We start from the raw sequence: 21,946 nt of genomic DNA on the forward strand, positions 1-21,946 counted from the left end.
ATAAATAAATAAAAAAAAATAAAGTGTAATGTATGTTTCCGTCAAGATTTTCAATTATATATATATATATCCATTTACTTTTTTATGTCATATTGCATAGTAAGTTTATGGTTGTGCAAGGCCTCAACCTCCTTCTTATGGAAATCTTTGCAAAATTTACTCAAGAATTTTGTAACTTACCAAGATGCTTCCAGAATTTTGCTTTTCTTGAAACTGGAGAGTGTTCAGTAACTTCCACAATGGTTGTAGCTGAAGCCACACCCATGTCCTTCTTCTGCAGGATGTACTGAGCAATCTCTGCAGCCTTTGCTCTCTCTATGACATTGGCAAACTCTCCTTTGTAGTGATAGATCTGAAATCAAGTTACATCTTTAGCACAAATGTAATGATAATACAGTAATGTGTTAGAGAAGACAAGCATGCATCTCAGAAATGTGTTCATTCTATCATTAAGGAAGAGCATCCTTTCCTACATCCTTATCCTTTCATCCTATCTACTCTCATCTCCCAAATCAGAGGGACAGAAGAAATTTCATACAATTATTTTGCTCTTTGTTTTATGACAGTCCACGAAACCACTCACTTCTGATGGTGTAATGAGGACAAAGTCATCGCCCTGGTTGACATTGGCGGCGATGGGCTCCACCAGGCGGGTCTGGGCGTGTCGCCTGCCCTTGATGTGGAGGAGCATGAGGGACGTGTAGGGTGGCATCTCCCTCACCACTGGGCTGTTCTCCACCTTCTTCAGAGCAACAGCTGAGAAATTCTCTCTCGATGCTAACCCAGCCAGAGCCTCAACAGCCATTGATGAGCTCTTTGACACTGAAATATATTTTTCATATATTACCTGAGACAATGCTGTAATACACCTCTACTGAGATAAATCACTAATACTCTGATCCTCTGTCTCATTAATAAGGACAATAAAACCATCAGTGACTTTGAGAAATGATGTAAGCTAATAATATGTATGATAACTGGCAAGTATTTTGTATAAGACTGGTATTTAAAGGCTGAAATTTGATATTATGATGACTTTGGATTCAAGTGTTTTGCTTACATTCTTCCACTTTCATCCTGCGCAGTTCCTTCTCTCCCGTGCCCATCTTCACCTCTACATACTCTGACTTGATGTCCTCTCGGGCTGCCAATGCCTTGAGGGGGTTGCGTGAGGCCACCTGGCGCCTGGCAACACGCACACTGCGCCTCTTCACCACACTGAGGGAATCAAGTATTTGTTATGGTATGAAGTGATAACAACATAGTGGATCATTATAGGAGTTTGTATTATACTAAAAACATTCACCTCACATCTAAATGTATATGACTAATGATATATAATTCATGATTAAACTGGGTTTCAACTTTTCTTAAACATTTTTTGTATAAAACTTCCTGAAGATCAAACTACTACCTCGATGCTAAAGCTTATAGAGTAACATGATGAACAAACTCATTCACTTACAAGTCATCATCGTCCATTTGTTTGCTAAGACATGCAATGCAAGAAAGTGAATAGACATTTCCCATGTGTTTGTGTCTGTTTACATATCATATAAGGTGCATCAACAAAAAAATTGTGAAAGCCGACATAATTTTTACATATGAGTGAAGCAACTGTGCTAATCTGTGAAATATACTACTCCTTAAAACCTCACAAAGAAAGGAAATAAAAATTTAGACTAACATGCATCTAAGCTTCCATCATAAATTTACAGTAAAGAGAGTAGGAAGCAGCAGCCATGACTCACAGTTGGGAGGCTGTGACAGAGATGTGGTCAAAATCTGCCTCGTTGAGTTCAGGGGCGTCATCAGAATTGAGTGACACACTGTCTGGAACTTTACTGAAGAAGGCGTTGAAGGAGTCATCATCAACCTGAGGCACGGACACACTGGTGCCCTTGGGAGCCTCAGCTGGGGAACACAAATAAAATTCTAATAGAGTTTAAAAATAAGGTTTTTCTCTTGACTCCTCTTCTTTATGGGATTGTCCTGACATGGATAAAATGTAACTTTTTAAAATACTTTTGGAAAAATAAAAAAAAAGTAAAATAATGGTACTAACAATAATTTGAGATACTTTTTTTTTTTTTTTTTCAGTACATAATGTTCATGGTGTTTCCTTCAAGACTGTTCATTGCTGCAGATACCAACCTTTCCTCTCACTGTCCTGTGGAGTGGAAATGCTGCGCCTGAAGTTTTTCCTCGGGCTGGATGGACTAGACTTATTCACGAGTGAGGGAATATTCCCTCCGGTTTTGCTCTTGAAAATCTTCTGACAAGGCGACCTCTTCTTGCGCTCCAAATGAGGACTGCCCGTTGGGGTCAGCAACTGCTCTGGACTTGTTGTGACTCCAGAACTCATCCCACTGATGAGGGTTGGCACTGACGAGGTGGAGGCTGAGGCCATCTTGTGTGCCACTGTGAACTTTGTGGCATCAGACTGGGTGACTCGGCCCTTCCACTGCTGGGAGGACGTGGCCAGTGCTGACATTCTGTCCATGAGGCTGACCGGGCGCTCCCGGTGGCCACCCACAGGCTGCAGAGTGACATTTGATCACATGTACAGAAAATAATGAAAGAAGAACAATTTGATTTCTTATAAAGAAAATAGCAAGTATACATATTTAATTGTTATACTGTTAATAATAATAATAATTTTTCAGCTTTCTGAGAAACTAATGTGGACTATATAGAGACAGATAATATGAATATATATAATATATAAGAACAGATAATATGAATGTTCTGTAAAGATAAAGCAAATGGAAGTATGTAATCTATATAATATTCACAATTATCTGATCTGATATGATAAATCCTCCAGACAACAGAGTACAAACTGTGCTAAGAAAAGTACTTGATTTCATAAGACAATTTAATCTTGCTTTACAGTTCTTCATCTTAGTCAAGATGATTATGTAACATTCAGAAAAATTTAATTGAAATATACTACAAAGAGGAAGAGCTTAAAAACTATACTTATCTCACTACTAAACTTCTCTTACTCAGTTTGGAGTAGAAAACGGGAGAAAAATCTACCAAGAATTAAATATCCATCATTAAATCACTGGGAGGCCTTTTACATGACGGAAGGAGCTGAAAGAAACCATATCAATCTCCCCGCCAAACAACTTATACACCGCTTTAAACTTTTCCCTCCAACACACGTCAATAAATTACCTTGGGCCTGAGGGTGACATTGGAGTTGAAATCTTTATTGTCCTTCTTGACTCTGTTCTTCCAGCCATCCTCGCCACTCTTCTGGAGCGCGGCCAACCTGTCGACACAACACCCACATTAGCGCCCACAGAGGCACCACCACACTATCACACCACCGCCACACCACTGCACCATCACACACCTCTCCACCCACTTCACTTATTCGCCTCACACATCTCCAGTGCTAATAATAAACTTGGGTTCCTGGTTATGGCTCTCTGGAAAACATGACGAGACTTAATGTAATATGATACTGTATTCTCTGGCATGTATAACTAAATTTTGCTGGTAAATGAGAAAAGCTTTTGAATTATTGATAAAACAGGAAAGAAGTCTTGCCGTAATTGATAAATATGGGAAATTGCGCATTTTGAATAAACGATAAACAAAGGAAAACTTATCAAATTATCGCGCATTTTGAATAAACGATAAACAAAGGAAAACTTATCAAATAATCTAACACAAAGGAAAAAAAAAGAAATAAATGATAAACACGAAAAAGTCATTCATAAACGGAGAAAGAAAGTTTTGAGGTATTTCATAAACAGACGAGAATAACATTAATAGCTGTAATGAGAAAATGCCCTTTTAATATTACAAACCCCTGTATTTTGCAAGCTAAGTCAACAACAACAATAACAACAACAACAACAGCGGCAGCAAAGTGAATCTACAGGGCGTGGCGGAGATATTATTTATCATCCACTCATGAAAAATGCATAGGCTGGTACAGGGGTCTTACATTACAGGGTTTTGTGACACAGTACGGTACATTTCACCCAAAGCTCGCCCTTCCTGGAATATTCAACACCTCCCTTACTTCCCTACGTGAGTCTTGTGTTTTATTTGCTAGTGAATCTCATTTTCTATTCCCCTCTACATTATTTGCATGTATGGACAGAGAAAATGTACTGTGTGACTCTCTCTCTCTCTCTCTCTCTCTCTCTCTCTCTCTCTCTCTCTCTCCGTCACAGCAAACATGACACTCTCGACATAATAATGATAATACTGAGAAAAAGCATAACAAAGGAATGCCACGAGAGAAAGAGAGAGAGAGAATAAGGGAAGGGAAGGGAAGGCATGGAACACGAGAACACGAGGGGAGAGCGATTGACATTATAAAAAGGGAAAAACAGAAAGAAGTGTTGTCTGCGTTATTCAGACTTTCCAACATGAATATTCCGCCCCCCCCCACTCTGCCAACAACGAATCCACCAGAAGCCTTATGAAGCTTGTTATGTAAGGCAATATTGACCAACAAGCTTAGTAATTGAGCACACAAGTTGTTAGGTTACATAAAACATACATACACACAGACACACACACGTACTGTCCGTGAATAAGCAAATATTATGCGTTCACATGATTTCAATAAATAAACAGCTGGAGAGAGAGAGAGAGAGAGAGAGAGAGAGAGAGAGAGAGAGAGAGAGAGAGAGAGAGAGAGAGAGAGAGCACACACGACCCGACATTTAACACTCCATTATTCTAAGCCAGACAGACAGTATTTACGAACGCTTCCCTCACGCTGATCAACACACGATTCTCTACACGTCGTAAAAGTCGCAGGAATCCCAAGCGACACACACACACACACACACACACACACACACACACACACACACACACACACACACAGTCACATGCCACTGCCGGTTCAAAGTGTGAAGCTTTATTTCATTTATTTATTTTCTTATAATGGAGCTGAATCTTAATCTTCTTTCTCACTACATAAGCATTACTTCAATTCTGAGCCAAAAGGTGAGTAAAATAGAAAAATTGATTATATGGAGAAGTAATGTAACGTTATATATTACCTTGGATATATGGAAAATTAAGCCCGACATGAAAGAAAGGAATTAAATCGCAATCGAACGTAATACAGTTCCAAAAATTACTTTCAAAATACTTCAAAACTAAATGTTACTTAAATTAAAAGCAACTTGCATATATCGTGTGGCAGTATTCCTTTACAAATGACCTGTGAGATGCTGAAAACTATCCCCCCACTTAATTAATGCAATGAGAAAGGTGAGGCAAAAAGACTCGTAATATGATACAAGCTAAAGTCTCTCTAGGACATCAAATGAACTATAATCGTACACAGTGTAACATTACAAAACACACACAATATGCTGCAAACTAACCTTCACTACACTAATGGAATAATTGACAGCTGGTAAAAAGTACGTTTCACAGAGAAAGTTAAAAGCAAATTAAGACTGAGGTAATAAATAACAAAGATGGAAAAAAAAGTACGTTTCAGATTAAATTTAAAAGCAAACTAACACCGAGGTAATAAAATAAAAGATGGGGAAAAAAAAATATACGTTTCATAAAGTCAAAACTAACTCATGAATAATACAATAATAAAGTAAAAAAAAAAGTACAAGTTCTAACTCATGAATAATACAATAATAAAGTAAAAAAAAAAAAGTACAAGTTTAATAAAGAAAGTTCAAAGCAAACAACCTCTAACAAGCGCAATAATAAAGGGGTCGTAAACACCATAAATTGTGTTGCACGTTCAAAGCAAACTGACACTAAACTCAAGAACAAGTAGACGTAAAAAGTGCAGATTTCACAGACCAAGTTCAAAGTCCAAATCAATTCTAACAGGGACTGCCACGTGTGGGTCTGATGGCTTCTTGCAGCTTCCCTTATATTTTCATGTGCTTATATTTTCAAGACACATTTTCTCGTAATTTTGGATAATCCTCTTGACTACTCTTTGTGGGACTTGTATATTCAGTAGGCCTTTTTCCCCTGCCTCTTTAATCCCCTTTACCAGAACCTCCGCTTACGTAGAATAACAACAACGACAACAAATGAACAAGACAAGTAAATAAACAAATAAAATAATGCAACAAACAAAGGAGTGGTAAAGATTTAAGTTTCATAAAGCAAGATCAAAACACAGTAACCTTCAAACTAATGTAATAACTAGAGGCTTCATCTAAAGGGTTCAAAGTTACTGGACGGGTTGGAGTCCGTGCCATAAAGCTGCGCCATAAAGTCTGCACTAGCGCTGATAATCCCAGAGTGCCAAACATCAGACGCTCGCGGCCCGCAGGTTGTTTATTGCCCCGCCCTAACACGTCTGACCGCTTAAACATATCATACTACTTTACTTTCACATTTTACAAGGTAGCTGATATTTTTGTATCTTTTTCTGGCTCTATTGTCCTTTTTTTTCTTTGTTTCCACGAGCGTGTGTGTGTGTGTGTGTGTGTGTGTGTGTGTGTGTGTGTGTGGTTACGTATTCTCCTTTGTATTCATATAACCTTACACACACACACACACACACACACACATCCTATATTTACACTTACAACCCCACCCTTCCCTTTCATTCCACCATCAACCATTTCCATAGCCACGTTTATCATACTCCCAACATATTCCAAAAATTACTGCAGTTTCTTCTTTCTTTCTTTCTTCTTTTTCCGTGTATCCCCCAAAACGCCACAATTTATATGAACATTTTATGATACGCTGCCATTTTTCCAGCTTACCTTTGCTCCCCTTGCCCGCCGCGTCCCTCCCGCAGCGCCCAGACCAAGACCAAGAGAGAGACCCAGACCCACTCAATCAAGAGGCCCAATTTGTGTCCTCGCCAAAACGAGTCTTCGCCGACGCCACTGAACCGCAATCAAATTTAAGATAAAATACTGAATCATGCAGGAAACTCTCTTATCATGCAGATGCCGTGATTCGTAAGCTGAGAGAGAGAGAGAGAGAGAGAGAGAGAGAGAGAGAGAGAGAGAGAGAGAGAGAGAGAGAGAGAGAGAGAGAGAGAGAGAGAGAGAGAGAGAGAGAGAGAGAGAGAGAGAGAGGCTAGACTGCACATTTTTTTCCCCCTGCTTTTCTTTCATGATTTTTCGCCAGCTCTTTCTCTTTTCCTTTCATCTTCTCTCCATCGCTTATCTTTCCTCCTCCCTCCCTCTTTCCCTCTCCCAAGCCCTCCCAACAGGCAACCTTCACCTCTCACAGTCACTCCTCCTCTTTATATCCCTTTTACTATCTCTCCTTCTCTTCCTACATTCCCCGGGACAAAAAATAGTCTCAATAGCAGCTTGTTGCCGCCAAACTGCTGTCCCTTTAAAGGCGTTCTTGGGGGGAAGGGAACGAGAAGATGAGGTCGAGAGGGGAAGACATTGGGGATTAGGATGTGGTCAAGGGGAAGCTGCAGAAGTTAGGGAGTCAGCCGAGGAGGAGGAGGAGGAGGAGGAGGAGGTAAAATAAAAAGAGAGAGAAAGAAAAGAAAAGAGGAATGGAGCGGACCACTGCATGTATTCCGATACCAAATCTCAGATCTGTGGCAGGAAGGAAGGAGGAAAGGAAGGTAGGAAAGGAAAGGAAAGGAAAGGAAAGGAAAGGAAAGGAAAGGAAGGAAGGAAGGAAGGAAGGAAGGAAGGAAGGAAGGAAGGAAGGAAGGAAGGAAGGAAGGAAGGAGGGAGGGAGGGATGGGTGGAATGAAAGGAAGAAACAAAGAGCAGAATAAAGGAGGAAAGAGGGGAAAGATGAAAAAAAAAAGGAAGGGAAGGAGGTGATTGAGTAAGTAAGAAGGAAGGGAAGATTGATAGAATGGAAGTCGGTAGGAAGAATAGGTAAACTAGAAAAAAATGGAACAAGAATGACGAAAAAAAAAGAAGGAACGGAGAAGGAAAGAAGAATAATGTAAAAAAAAAAAAAAAAAAAAAAGGGAGATAAACAGGAACAACCCTCTTTATCTATCCATGTAAGGGAAATATGGAAGAAGTGTACTGAAGGCTGCAGAGGACGATGGGTATAGGACTGAGGGCTAAGGGTACAGTACAGAGAGGAAGCTGAGTGGTGGGAAAGAGGACAGTGCATAGGGGCAGTGATAGGTTGGCTGGGGAGGGTGAGGGGAAGGGGAGAGAAGGTTCAGATGTCCTCAATCTCTCGTACACACAGCCACTCACCATAATGCCTTTGACTTTTAAACAATGGTACTCTCGTTTCTAATCTACTAATACTTTCACTGCTACACAAATATTCCGCCACAGACACGAGGTTTTTGGCACACTTAAACTTCCTTTTAATAGTTCCGTGGTGTACATTAGAAAAAAAAAGTTAATCATCTATTTTTTTTGTGTTCATGCATTTTTTTTATAGGGGTGTGGATGAGAGAGAGAGAGAGAGAGAGAGAGAGAGAGAGAGAGAGAGAGAGAGAGAGAGAGAGAGAGAGAGAGAGAGAGAGAGAGAGAGAGAGCAAACACAGATCGAATCGACAGTCACGGCGTTACTTGGCTTACTAACGTGCAACACACCACTTCGACAGCAAAAACAAGTCCATATATATATATATATCGTTTGTGTTCCTGTGCACGTAACAACACTCACGACCTTTCCTCTCAACACACACACACACACACACACACACGACTAAGTTACGTATATGGTACCAGGCTCTCTCCCTTTCAATCCCTTTCCCTCCCTTCAGTTCTGCATCCCCTCCCTCCCCTTCCCCTTCCCTCCCCCCGCCCTACATGTGCCGCCAGCCGTGAGGACGAGTGAACTGCGATGTATCATGGGCGACACGCGTTCGAGTTCCGATGTGAAGCAAACAAATACAGACACAGAAATAAAAGTCAGTGAGTCAGTTCCCAGTGAGTGTCTGTATCTGTGTGTCTGTGTGTGTTCGTCTCTCCCTGGTTCACTTATTTCATCATTCATGTGGTGACGTGGATTTTAAAACGCAGTTCATCTTTTTAAAGGGAAATCGTGATGAAAATATCTGGGGTACGTGAGTTTTTAAAGTGGGAGATGCCTAGCAAACACGAACCACTTGAATAAAAAACAACTACATAAATGCTTTCGTTTATAAAAAAAAATATCACTGCGTCTTACTGCAACTCGCACGGAATTCAGTTATTTATTTACCCTCCTGTTTTTTCTTGCAAGCAGAGACACAACTACAGCGGCACGGCGAGTTATCTGGCCATCTATTCACCCTGAGCTATGGCAACAAGCGTCTAGAGCAGCAGTACTTGAGCGAGTCTTCCTCCATGACGAAGGAGAAATACTCAAGCTGGAGGGAGCGAGGAGTGCATTGGTTCATACTTAATATACCGTTTTAGTAGCACGGATCTTGCCAGGGCGGTGCACACACGTCCCTGCTTCGTGGTTCTGGTGGTCCTACTGGCGTGACTGTGGGAGGAAGGATGAGGCCAGCGTGGGAGCGGGTGAGTCACGGGTGAGTTACAGGAGTGTCTACTTCAGCGTGGGAGACCAAAGCTTGGGGGTCTAAAGGGTGCAGTGTTTTGTACCTTCTTTTTATGGTGTCTTTAAGGCCTTGAGTAAATTTTCGATTGCTTTTCTTGGCCGAGAGAGAGTTGTACCGTTCCTGGTTGGCTGAGGTGAACCGTCCCCCTCCTCCTCCTCCTCCTCCTCCACCTCTCCCTTTGCCCGGGGAATGATGAGAGTTGCGGTAGTTGTTGTGGTGGCTGTTGTTCTTGGCGTTGTGTTCCTCACAGGTGTCGTCTGGGGAGGGATGGCGGTGGATGGTACCGTTGGAGTAGTGGTGCAGCTCGTCCTCCCCGCACTCTCCCCACGCTCGTTCCGGCGGCCAGTGTTCATGCATGACGTGGCGAACCTGGTAGTGTTGATACATTTCCCTGGCGAACGACAACCCCACGTCATCCTCGCTTGCCTGAGTGGCCGCTGGTTCACTGCTGCTGCTCCCCTGTTGCTCCTGCTGCCTCGTCCATTGTGTATCCTCGGAGTCACGTTTCTCCTCCCTCTCCCGGCTTTCTGTCTGGCCTGGGAACGTGGTGGGGTCCAGGTGTGGGTCATGCAGGGCTGGGGGAGCATCTGCAGGTTTCGCTGACCTACCAGAGTCATCTTCTGATGCTGTGCCCTCAGTCGGCCACTCCTCGATGTGTCTGGGACTGGCGGAGGTGAACACATTGGTCTTCTGCACCTCATCTTCCAGACGGTTTATCTCATTCTCAAACTGCCTGAGGACTTGTTGCTCCTCCTGGTGGCACTGCGTACAGCCGCACTGATCCGGGTGCCACTCTTGGTCGAAAAACATCGCCTGGTTAGGGCCACGACGCCTCCCTCGCTCTGACTCCCGCCGACTCATGCTCACGACTCACACTTGTGCTTTGCAACACACAGAGTGACAGCGTCGGGTGGAAACAAAAAGATCACAGCTGCTTTCTTTTAACACTTTCGAGGGGCAAAGTTTTATACTATCACCAAAGCGTCACCAGTCCAATAACATGCATCTTTCTCAAACTTGCCTAAGAGATGACGTGCAACATCATAACAGTCTGGCTAGGGCCAGGCCAACCTCCCCGACACAGCCCGCACCCCGGCAAGACATTCCTTACACTAGAGGTGAACAAAAACCAAAATACAACCAGCGGTGGCGACGGCGGCGACGTAGTGAAGCGAGAGAGCCTGGGCCAGAACACAGCACCTGTAGCAGCCAGGTATTCCCGCCTGGTGCCGGCGGTGTTAACTTCACGGGCTCTCAGCCACGACTGCCGCCTACCGGAGCCTGGCGGGGCAGCTCAACCCGGGTCTCCGTCTCGGCCGCTGTCGAGTTGCCAGCGAGTCCCGGTGGCAGCGCCACACCCTGCCACGCCACGACTCCCATACACTCCCCGCCGCCAAGAAATGTTCATTGATATATTTAACGATAATTGCACTTCTGACAAGGGGGCGACACGGGGGAGAGGCGGCAAGGGGGTGACTGGAAGAAGTAGGAGCAACAGTGGCCGGCCGCCGTCTTCCGCACTGCCTGAGTCAATACGTCTGCCAGCATCGGCGGTCGTGATTTATGCCCATCCGGCGCTGAAGTGACTCTATCCTCGACAGTAACTGGCCGGCCACTGTTTCCTCCCGCGGCATCACCATCACCACTATCACCACCACCACCACCATCACCACCACCCCTCTCTTCTCTCCACCATCACCAGCAACAACAAAAACAACTTCCCACTATCATGATGGTTTCAAGTGACAGTTGTTCGCTTAATTTTTTCACTTGCGAGGATCAGCAGACTCAGGCTCGGCTTACACTCAACAGTTCCACTCATCAAGACTATAAAAGACTCACACACACTCAATGACTGACTAACAAATAGGGAAGAAGCCCCCTTCCTCTCCCTCCTCCTCCTCCTCCTGTCTTATTATCTTTAACATCCTCTCCTTCAAGCTTCAGAAGTTCACAATTCTTCTTGCGGCTTCTTAACATTTACAGTCACTTTTAACATTTACTACATTCTTGCACACACACACACACACACACACACACACACACACACACACACACAAACACACACACACACACACACACACACGGCAGTATATTTTTCTTCCACTAAAATTTGTAAACACCATTCTCGTCAAACACTTTCTTCCTCATCTCTGTCTCTCCTTGGACGCTGAGAGAGAGAGAGAGAGAGAGAGAGAGAGAGAGAGAGAGAGAGAGAGAGAGAGAGAGAGAGAGAGAGAGAGAGAGAGAGAGAGAGAGAGAGAGAGAGAGAGAGACGAGGAAAAGCGACTCCCAGACAGAACCACTTGCAAGGACGTCCTGAAATGATGCCCCCCGGCCGTAATGCAATTGTGTGGTTGGTCACTTGGAAGGAAGGAGCGAATGTGGTGCAACGTAACCTCCACAGAAGAAGAAGAAGTAAACAAGTCGGAAAATAAGTCACACAATACGTTACTTCCCTTTACTGGGAGATAGAGAGAGAGAATAAAAAAAAAGGGGGGGGGGCACAAGGAATGAGTTTTAAAAAAGTATATATCAGGTGTTGCTCTTTTCCATCTAATTCAAGGAGTGGCCCAACTTAATTATATAAAGTGTTGGGGTGTATTAGGTGTAGGTGTAGACAGGGTAGGGAAGGAAGGAAGGAAGGAAAGTAGGTAGGTAGATGTCGGGAGAAGGTACGCAGAGGAGAAGGAAAATTGTATAGAAGGTAGAAGAGAGATTAGCTGTGGGGGAAGATAATGGGGGAAGATAGATGAAAGTTTACGATCAACATGTAGTGAAAAAGATATGAAAGAATGAAGGAGAGAAGGGGGATAGGGAAGACAGTAGAAGAGAAGACACGAGTAAGTGATAGAGAAATAAAAAATAGAGAAGAGAAAGGAGACAAAGAAGTAGAAATATGGTAGGAAAGGAAGGAAAAGAGTAAATAAATAAAGCAGGGAAGAAAGGTTGTAGGAAAGAAAGAAAAAAAATAACACAGAACAAGGTAGATAAGATAGAGGAGACAGTAGAAGAGAAGGCTTAAAAGAGAAGGTCGTCCGGTCAGGGTAGACAGGCTTATAGGAAGAGGCACCGTCAGGAGGAGGAGGAGGAGGAGGTTGTGGGGGTCTGTGTGACTGGTAGTGTGGTAGTGTGGCTAGATTACACCTCATGATAAATTTACAGAGGACAAGGAAAGGACACCCACCACCCAACTAGTTCACACACACACACACACACACACACACACACACACACACACACACACACACACACACACACACACACACACACTACACCATTCACCACCACATTCAACATCCCCCATCAAACATTCACGGCACGCAATACTCACCCTACACCCCTCCCCACCTGCTACACCAGCTCACCTAATTCCCCTTCCTAACACCCCAGTACCTTGGCTTCCCCACGTCTCCAGCCTCAGCTCTTACCCGTCTACCTTACCTGGTCACAAAAGTCTTTACTATGAGCAAGTCGCCTGGTTTTACCCCCCACGTCTACTTACCTTCACTGCCACCTCGCAGCTCCCTTCTGTCTGGCCTTCACTGTCTTCCCCATACTTATCTAGGCCCCAGATAACACAGGTGATAACAGGTAATAGCAGGTTAATTACTATGTATGTGTGGAGGTGTATGAAAAGTTTCTCCATATTTCTTCGGGTAGTTTTCTTTAAAATACGAGTAATTTGTTTGTATTGATGGTCTTGTTTGATTGAAACTGATTGTTAGTTATATGTTTTTTATCACTAACTTTTTTTTTCTGCCTTTCCTCGTGTATCGTTAATTCCTTCAGTTTAGTTGCACTCTATATATATATATATATCACAAAATGACGGTATTTCTATGCACGAAAGGGCTTAAAATTATCACTAGCTACTCATCCGATACAATTCATATCTTTGTTCTGACTAACACCTGGTGCGTCCATAAACCTCGAAAACCGTCAGTGGTAGGGAACGAGAGAGAGAGAGAGAGAGAGAGAGAGAGAGAGAGAGAGAGAGAGAGAGAGAGAGAGAGAGAGAGAGAGAGAGAGAGAGAGAGAGAGAGAGAGAGAGAGAGAGAGAGAGAGAGAGAGAGAGAGAGAGAAAAGCCTCTGAATATCTCGTGCATTCATTTGGGCAGTGCATTTCACACTTTCCACAGCACAAATATACCATAAAGGGTTGGACTTGGTTTTGTTCGGTCAGCGAGGCACGTATTGCATTAACTTCACCTCCTTCACCCATTACCCGCCGCGCCGAACTGCCCACTAGACACGTATTAACAGAGGCGTCGTCACCCTCGCCCTCTTCTCCCGGGACTGCCAGGGAGAGGGTCAGAGGGAGAAGAGTGGCACTTTTACAGAGAGCACCGCTTCCTAAGTTACTGACACTCGTGATGCTTCAAATCCTCCTGCAGTTTGAAATACTGGCTCAAATTTTTACTTTAACAGCTTCAAATCCTTCTCCAGCTTGAAATACTGGTTTGAATCTTACTCTAGCAACTTCAGATTCTTCTCAGCTTGAAATACCGGTTTGAATCTTACTCTAACAGCTTCAGCTTCTCCTCAGCTTAACACAATGGTATGAATCTTACTCTAGCAGTTTCAAATCTTCCTTCAGCTTGAAATACTGGATCAAATCTTACTTTCACAGCTTCAAATCCTCCTCCAACAACTTGTATACTGTTTAAATTCTACTTCAACAGCCTGCAATGCTCGTATAAATCTCTCTTGTGCTAGCTTAAAAATGGAACGGTACGTACATTAAGAACCTCTTTCGTTACCTTGAAAAGAAGAGTAAAACCTGAAACACCTTGAAAAACAATGAAACCCTCTCCCAACTGCTTCAAAACACACTGGGACTCCTCTTATTCCTTCAAAACACGTTAAATTCCCCTTTCACGGCCTTAAAAACCTACAGAATCCTCCTTTTAACAGCTTCAGACACCCATGCATCATAATTCCCCGTAGCACACTCGCCCAAGCGCTGATGATTGCGGCAATACAGCAGATGGATCAGTTTCCTTGCATCCCAGCAGATATTTTCTTACTCTTGGTATTCTTAAAGGCTTTGAACTCCCATTAACACAAATTTTAAATCCCACTGGCATTATTACTCGGGGTCTGAATGAGTGTTTTTACCCATTGATGATGCAGAATTCCGTTGGTTGTAGAGATCAGAAGCAGCAACGTTTGTGAATGTAGGAATGTAGGCCAGTCTGAACACACTGAGCTCACCAACCAACCAACCAGCCAGCCAGCCCAGGAAGCAAGCAAGCAAGCAAGCCAGCCAGCTAATCAGTCAGCTAATCAGCCAGCCAGCCAGGCGCCAGCCATCAGCCCAGCCAACCAGCCAGCCAGCCAGCCGCCAGCTATCACCCCAGCCAACCAGCCAGCCAGTAAGCCAGCCAGCCAGTCATCAGCCCAGCCAACCAGCAAGCAAGCCAACCAGCCAGTCAGCCAACCAGCCATCAGCCCAGCCAGACAAGTAAGCAGGCCAGCCAGCCAGCCATCAGCCCAGCCAGCCATCAGCCCAACCAGCCAGTAAGCCAGCCAGCCAGCCAGCCAGCCAGTAAGCCAGCCAGCCAGCCAGTATGCCAGCCAGCCAGCCAGCCATCAGCCCAGCCAGCCAGCCAGCCATCAGCCCAGCCAGCCAGTATGCCAGCCAGCCAGCCAGCCATCAGCCCAGCCAAGCCTATCACCTCGCTGTCTATTGATCCCTATCGAACTTGAGAATCATGTTTATCGAGTCCACTTACTTCAATCAGACTGTATCGATTCTGACTCCAGTAATTATACCCCCCACTAAGCTCATGTATCCTAATTTACACATGGTTACCTGGGCGAAATTTAGCTCTCCTGGTTAAATCATCCTTACCTGTAATACTTGAGTTTGTTTGTCCTAATTATGCACTGGAATTATCTCTCTTCTTTAAAAGTATTGCTAAAAAATGTGAAGGAAAAGCAAATTCTATACAAGGAAGGAAAAGTAAATGGCGTTTTTTTTTTCTTGTGTAATAAGGAAAGACAAAACTCGAAGCTCCAGAGAGAGAGAGAGAGAGAGAGAGAGAGAGAGAGAGAGAGAGAGAGAGAGAGAGAGAGAGAGAGAGAGAGACTAGTCACTTAATTTCCTTCACTCTGCTCTGCTTCTCCCACACGCAAATTAAAGAAAACCACAAACTTCTCTCTCTCTCTCTCTCTCTCTCTCTCTCTCTCTCTCTCTCTCTCTCTCTCTCTCCAGACACCACCCCCTCAGCTCCCAAAGTACACGTGTTTTTAAGTAATTTTTTAAGTTACAAACTGTCAGGATGAATTGAAGGTGAAAACTACAGGCAGGAGAAATCTGTTTTTGTTACAACGAGGTAAAGTTTCAAGACTAAAATAATAATTCATTGGTCCTTTAGCTTGACTGTCGAGGATGTCCTTAAAAATACGACCATTGATTTGAGAGGAAGGAAGGAAGGAAGGAAGGAAGGAAGGAAGGAAGGAAGGAAGGAAGGAAGGAAGGAAGGAAGGAAGGAGAGAAGGAAGATAAAAAAAGGAAGGAAGGAATGGAGAGAAAAGGAAGGAATGAACAAAAAGCAGAAATGACTGACTGACTGAATGAATGAATAAAGGGAGGAAAGAGAGGAGGAAGAAAAAAAAGAAAGAAAGGAATGAGGAGAAAATGAATGAATGAATATGAAAATTAATGAAGGAAGGAAGAAAAGAAGGAAAAAAGGAGTGAAGAGAAAAGGAAGGAATGAAGACACGCAGAAATGAATGACTGAATGGAGGAAGGAAAGAAGAAAGAAAAAGAAGGGAAAGGAATGACTAAATAAAGAGGCACAAGAATGTCAGTAGTAACAGTAAAGTAAGGAATGAAGAGAGATAAAAGAAAATAAAGGAAGAAGGAAGGGAAGGAAGGTTTAAGAAGGTCGATAGTAAGGATAACGGAAGAAAAAATAAACAGAAATAAAGGAAAATAAAGGGAGAAGGGAAGGGAAAGAAGATATAGGACGACAAGAGGAAAGGGGGAAGAAATGCACACAAAGATTAAAGGAGAGAAAAAAAAGAGGGAAAAAAATGATAATAACAACTAAAACAAATGAAAGGAAATGAAACTAAATAAGCACAAAGGTCAGGAAAGAATATGAGGAGGAGGAAAAAATTGAGAAAAAAGAGAAAAGAAGGAAAGACCAACACGAAAGCGGAAGGAAGGAAGAGAGGAGGAGGAGGAGGAGGAGGAGGAGGAGGAGGAGGAGGAGGTAAATCCATGAGCCGAACACATCAGGAGTTTCATTAACAGGAATCAATCATCGACCAGGTACACATTCCCACAGGTATCGTGCCCATACCTGTGATAGCGTGCGTGCGTGTGCCAGTGTGTGTGTGTGCGTGTAGGCACGTGCACACACACACACACACACACACACACACACACACACACACACACACACACACACACACACACACACACACATACACACACACACAAGCAGTCTTCGTGAGCCATTCATTCATATTTCACTAATACTTCCTGCTACCTTATGGTTTTCTGTCATAATTATCTTCTTTACCTTGGAAAAAAAATAATTATAGCCTATTCTAATCCTTTCTCTTATCCCTAAAACATCCACCATTCTAACTCAACCTACTACTCGACAACCAACCTTAATTCTTTCACTTATCCATAAAACATCCAAACTGAACGCACTGTTAACAAAATCCTACCCCAACTCTTTCCTTTGTCCCTAAAAAACATCTAAACTAAACATAGAAACAAGAAAATATGACTGCAATTCTCTTCCTTAACCATAAATAACAATATGGCTGCAAATTCTCTTCCTTAAGCATCCAAACCAAGACTTAACGGATCATTCTCCAAAAAAAAAAAAAAATCCCACAAAACAAATCCTGTTACCTTATAATGCTCTACCTAAATCCCTCGTCTTAACTCCGAAAAGCATACAAACTCATCCACGGATCCCATGTAAAGAGAAGGTCGTTTTTCCCCCCACTTGACCTAACCTAACCTAACCTAATCTTATTTAACTTCACTTTTATCCCTCTCTCTCTCTCCCCGGGAAGGCTCAGTACCTTTGACTCACGGAGAGCTTAAACCAGGTAAGTGAGCATTATCGAATATCTGTACAGGTGGAGGAGGAGGAGGAGGAAGAAGAGGAGGGGGGAAGGAAGAAGAGGAGGAGGAGCTGGGTAGATAAGGTGAAAGAGGTAATAGGGAGAGTATACGAGGAAAAGGAGGAACGGAAAAATTATGATAAAGATTGAAAATAAGGAAAAGGGCGAAGAAGATGACGAAGAAGAGGATTAAAGCGGAATGAAAGAGGAGGACTTGGAGTAGATAAGGTGAAAGAGAAGATACACTAAGAAAGGGAGGAACGAAAAAGGTGAGAGAGAGAGAGAGAGAGAGAGAGAGAGAGAGAGAGAGAGAGAGAGAGAGAGAGAGAGAGAGAGAGAGAGAGAGAGAGAGAGAGAGAGAGAGAGAGAGAGAGAGAGAGAGAGAGAGAGAGAGTAGAAAAGATGAACAATGTAAAGGAATATGAAAATTTGAAACAAGACAGAAAAGGAAACGTACAAAAAAAAAAAAAAAAAAAAAAAAAAAAAAAAAAGGAAGAGAAACAAGAACAACAACACGGAATTAAATATTGAAAGGTAGAGGACAAAAAAAGGACGAAGGGGGAAGGGGGTAAAAATAGAAATATATTGACATGAATAGGAGGAGGAGGAGGAGGGAGACGAGAACGAGGGGGCCAAGGAAGAGGAAGAGGAAGAAGAGGAAATGGGGAAAGCCTAAGAGGTCATGTCGATCAGTACCTGTCGATTATAGCACACCTGAGCAGCCTCCGAACACACCTGTGCTTACCTGTACCCGAGGAATTAAAGTGAGGATGGGAGGAGGAGGAGGAGGAGGAGGAGGAGGAGGAGGAGGAGGAGGAGGAGGAGTACAAGATGAAAGCAAATATCTTCTTACTTTTCCTAACTTTCGTGTTCAACAATTACGAATAACATATTTTTTTATTTCTTTCTTCTTTCGTCTTTTTTTTTATACTTAACAAACTTTTTAACTTTTTTTCTTCGTTTCTCTTTCCTTTCTCAACTTTTTTTGTTTATTTTTTCAACGCAAAACAATGACCTCCTCAATTTCCTTTTTTTATTTCTCCTTTCCTTTCTCTTCCTTTCGCTTCTAAACAAAGATCTTTTCACATTCCCAGTCGATAATCAATAAAAGCTTTTCTCATTATAAATTTCTCACCTTTACATTACCTAACAATTGAGTTCCTACTTCTCTTAGGGACAATGTCAAATAACAGCTACAATTCTCTTTTTCTCATCCATTATATTCAATCATCTATTTCCTTATCTGTTACTTAATGGGGGTTTCTGAGTACAAGATGCAAAAAGACTACGGAGGAAAGGCCTGGTGGAAGAAGAGGAAAGGTGGGTAATGATGCGTGGATGTGGGTGGAAGGTGAGGTGACGTGAGTGGAGCCAGTGTGTGGACGGAGCAGGACGGTGGAGATACAGGGTGGAGTTCTAGTGGAAATATAAGTGGATAACATGAAAAAAAAGTAAAGTTTAAACCTGAAACGATGAAAACGAAATAAAATTGAAGTATGGGAAGAGGACAAGGCGAGAAAATGATAAATGAAAAGGTGAAAATGAAGGAAAGAGGAAATGATGAGAAGAGGGAAGGCTGAAAATGAACTGAAGTGACAGTGACACATTATGAACAAGAAGAAACAGAAGAGGACGCGGTACAAATAGAGTAGAGGTAAGGTACATGAAGCGAAGTGGTGGGCAGGTACTGTGCGGATGATACGGAGTGAGGGGAAGGATGTGCGAGGGAGAGACAGAGAGAGACAGGGTGTGGATGACGGCGCAGGGTGAGGGGGAGGCAGGGTGAAGCAGAAGCCAGCGCACGTTGCCCCTCTCTCATCCAATTATCTTCTAAACAAGACTGACAAGACGCCACCACCGCTGCTCCCGTCATCCGCTCCTGCTGCCTGCTGTTCCTCCTCTTCCTCCTGATCCTCCTGCTGCTGGTGTTGCTACTCTTTATATTTTCATCTACTGATTATAATGATGTTTCTTCTGTTACTCCTCCATCTCCTCCTCCTCCTGCTTTTGTTATTAATCTTGTTTATATATATATATTTTTTTATATATACGAATCAGTGATTTTTAACGATTTCTCTGGTGTTTTTACTAAGTTACTCATCATCCTCCACCTCCTTCTCTTTTTCCTTCTCCTTCTCTTCCTGTTGTTGCTGCTGTTTGTACTCCACCTATGAGCTGCAGTAGTTTTCAATTCCCTGCTGTTTGTGTCTGGTTATTGCTCTACCTCTTCCTCCGTCTTCTGCTTATATTACTGCTGTTGTTTATATTCTATCTCTGAATTATACTTATTTCAACTCTTCCTGCTACATCACTGTTCCTCCCTCTTCTCGTCCTCTTCCTCCTGCTCCTTCTTCTGCGTCTCCTGCTAACGCCTCTGCTGTTGTTTCTACTCCATCTATGATTCTGATTTGTAACTCCCCTGCTGTTCCTGCTACATCATTACTCGTATTCCTCCCGCTTCTCTTCCCCCTTGCTCCTGCTCCTCCTCCGTCTGCGCCTCCTGCTGACGTTACTGCGCTATTTCCTCGTCTGCCTCCTCGTCCCGGTACACTTATTGCTGCGTGTTCTGCTGGCGCGCCTCTAGTGCCTCTTTTACTGCTGTTGCCTCACGCAGCATCATCTTACTGCCTCTGCTGCAGCCTCTGTTTTAGGACCATAATCTGAAACATTTCTGCGCCGCACCTCCACTACATTCAAAAGACCCCACTAGTTGAAGTTCCACGCGTTTTTAAGAGTGTCTTTATAGTTTTAGTGATAAGTTAATATTATTTCTATATTATTAATAGGAGAAACACTCTTGAGAATCAGGTTGATCATCTCTGTGGTCTTTGAAAATAGTCGTGGTGAGAGAGCTAAGCGTTTCTGAATACAAGCCTTGTTGTTCCCCGCCCAGTGTGGGTATCGGCGCTGTTTCACCTCTCCATGTACTCAAGGAGATCTGCTGGAGTGCCTTGTAGTGGGATAAGACTTCAGGTATCCATGCTACAATAGTATACATATGCAGGTACAACGAGGTGATTATTCTGCACCTGATGGCAACCTGTCTTTCTGCCATGGCTGATTCGAGTTCCATCAGTGTTCCTTCTAAAGTCTCTTGGTGTTCATTTGTGATGTTTATCGTGGTGCGTGTTTTAGTAGAGTGATAAAGTGACTGAAAATAAGGCAGTAGTAGTAGTAGTAGTAGTAGTAATTTCTAGTTCTGCAGGAAATAATGACCTCATGGTGGGTCACGATGCCGCCCAGGTGTTACTCAGTGACCTGTCCTTGTGTCGTGGTGGTGGTGGTGGTGGTGGTGGTGGTGGTGGTGGTGGATGGGATAAGGATATGAATGAGTCTTATTGTGCTGGATTGGGATGGACTGGAAGAAGGATGTAGGACAGGGATGAAAAATGGATTGTATGGGTTCTTTTGTGGTGGATGGGGGATGGGGGATGGATGGGTGATGGGTGATGGATGGGTGATGGGTGATGGGGATAGGGGGAAGCGAAGGATAAGGAAGATGACGGTCCTACTTGACAGTGGTTCCTATTCGGCAACTTCCGGTCAATTACCTGTAATGGCCGGTCTCTCTCTCTCTCTCTCTCTCTCTCTCTCTCTCTCTCTCTCTCTCTCTCTCTCTCGTGCATTCCCTACTCGTGTGTGTGTGTGTGTGTGTGTGTGTGTGTGTGTGTGTGTGTGTGTGTGTGTGTGTGTGTGTGTGTGTGTGTGTGTGTGTGTGTGTGTGTGTGTGTGTGTGTGTGTGTGTGTGTGTGTGTGCGCGCGCGCGCGCGCGCTGTGTCCTATCCCCCCACCCTCTCTCTCTCTCTCTCTCTCTCTCTCTCTCTCTCTCTCTCTCTCTCTCTCTCTCTCTCTCTCTCTCTCTCGTTCTCCAGGTGATCCCCAAGACACACATCTGTGCAGCACCTTTATATCAATCAGCAGGTGTTGTGATAGTAATAGTGTTAAAATTAGTAGTAGTAGAAGTATAAGCGATGGTGGTCGTGGTGGTAGTGGTGGTGGTGGTGGTGGTGGTGGTGGTGGTGGTGGTGGTTGTGAAAGGCCTCAGTCAGTTCAATGCATAAAGAAATAACTCGTTCAAAACACAAACTGCACTTGGTCAATATAATGGTTCATGCATGAGTGTTCCTTTTATTTTTTTTTTTATTAACTTCATCGCTGCTCTAGTAAAGGACAAAAAAAGTTCCGATGCTGTACGTGCGCGTGTAAAAGTTTTAATACACGCATCGATGTTTAAAGAGATGCCTTTGTGTGGAACCTTTTCACTCTCTCTCTCTCTCTCTCTCTCTCTCTCTCTCTCTCTCTCTCTCTCTCTCTCTCTCTCTCTCTCTCTCTCTCTCTCTCTCTCTCGCTCGCTCTTTTCCCCCTCCATCTTTT

General features: G+C 43.5%; 1 protein-coding gene across 6 annotated transcripts in view; it reads right to left on the bottom strand.

Annotated features, from left to right (window-relative positions):
* The window catches only part of LOC135115022 (supervillin-like), a 156,257-nt gene that overhangs the window by 7,593 nt on the left and 126,718 nt on the right, over positions 1 to 21,946 (bottom strand). For 5 of the 6 annotated variants that reach the window (XM_064031446.1, XM_064031449.1, XM_064031445.1 and 2 more), the window contains 7 exons: positions 3,184 to 3,280; positions 2,155 to 2,539; positions 1,752 to 1,914; positions 1,466 to 1,489; positions 1,061 to 1,218; positions 584 to 822; positions 181 to 352 (listed from right to left, as the gene is read on the bottom strand). In XM_064031446.1, the coding sequence (XP_063887516.1) occupies positions 181 to 352; positions 584 to 822; positions 1,061 to 1,218; positions 1,466 to 1,489; positions 1,752 to 1,914; positions 2,155 to 2,539; positions 3,184 to 3,280 (1,238 nt within the window). The remainder of the gene's footprint in view (positions 1 to 180; positions 353 to 583; positions 823 to 1,060; positions 1,219 to 1,465; positions 1,490 to 1,751; positions 1,915 to 2,154; positions 2,540 to 3,183; positions 3,281 to 21,946) is intronic. The other variant, XM_064031444.1, reaches the window with a different exon arrangement.

Source organism: Scylla paramamosain, chromosome 28, assembly GCF_035594125.1.
Source record: "Scylla paramamosain isolate STU-SP2022 chromosome 28, ASM3559412v1, whole genome shotgun sequence".
Classification (NCBI taxonomy): domain Eukaryota; kingdom Metazoa; phylum Arthropoda; class Malacostraca; order Decapoda; family Portunidae; genus Scylla; species Scylla paramamosain.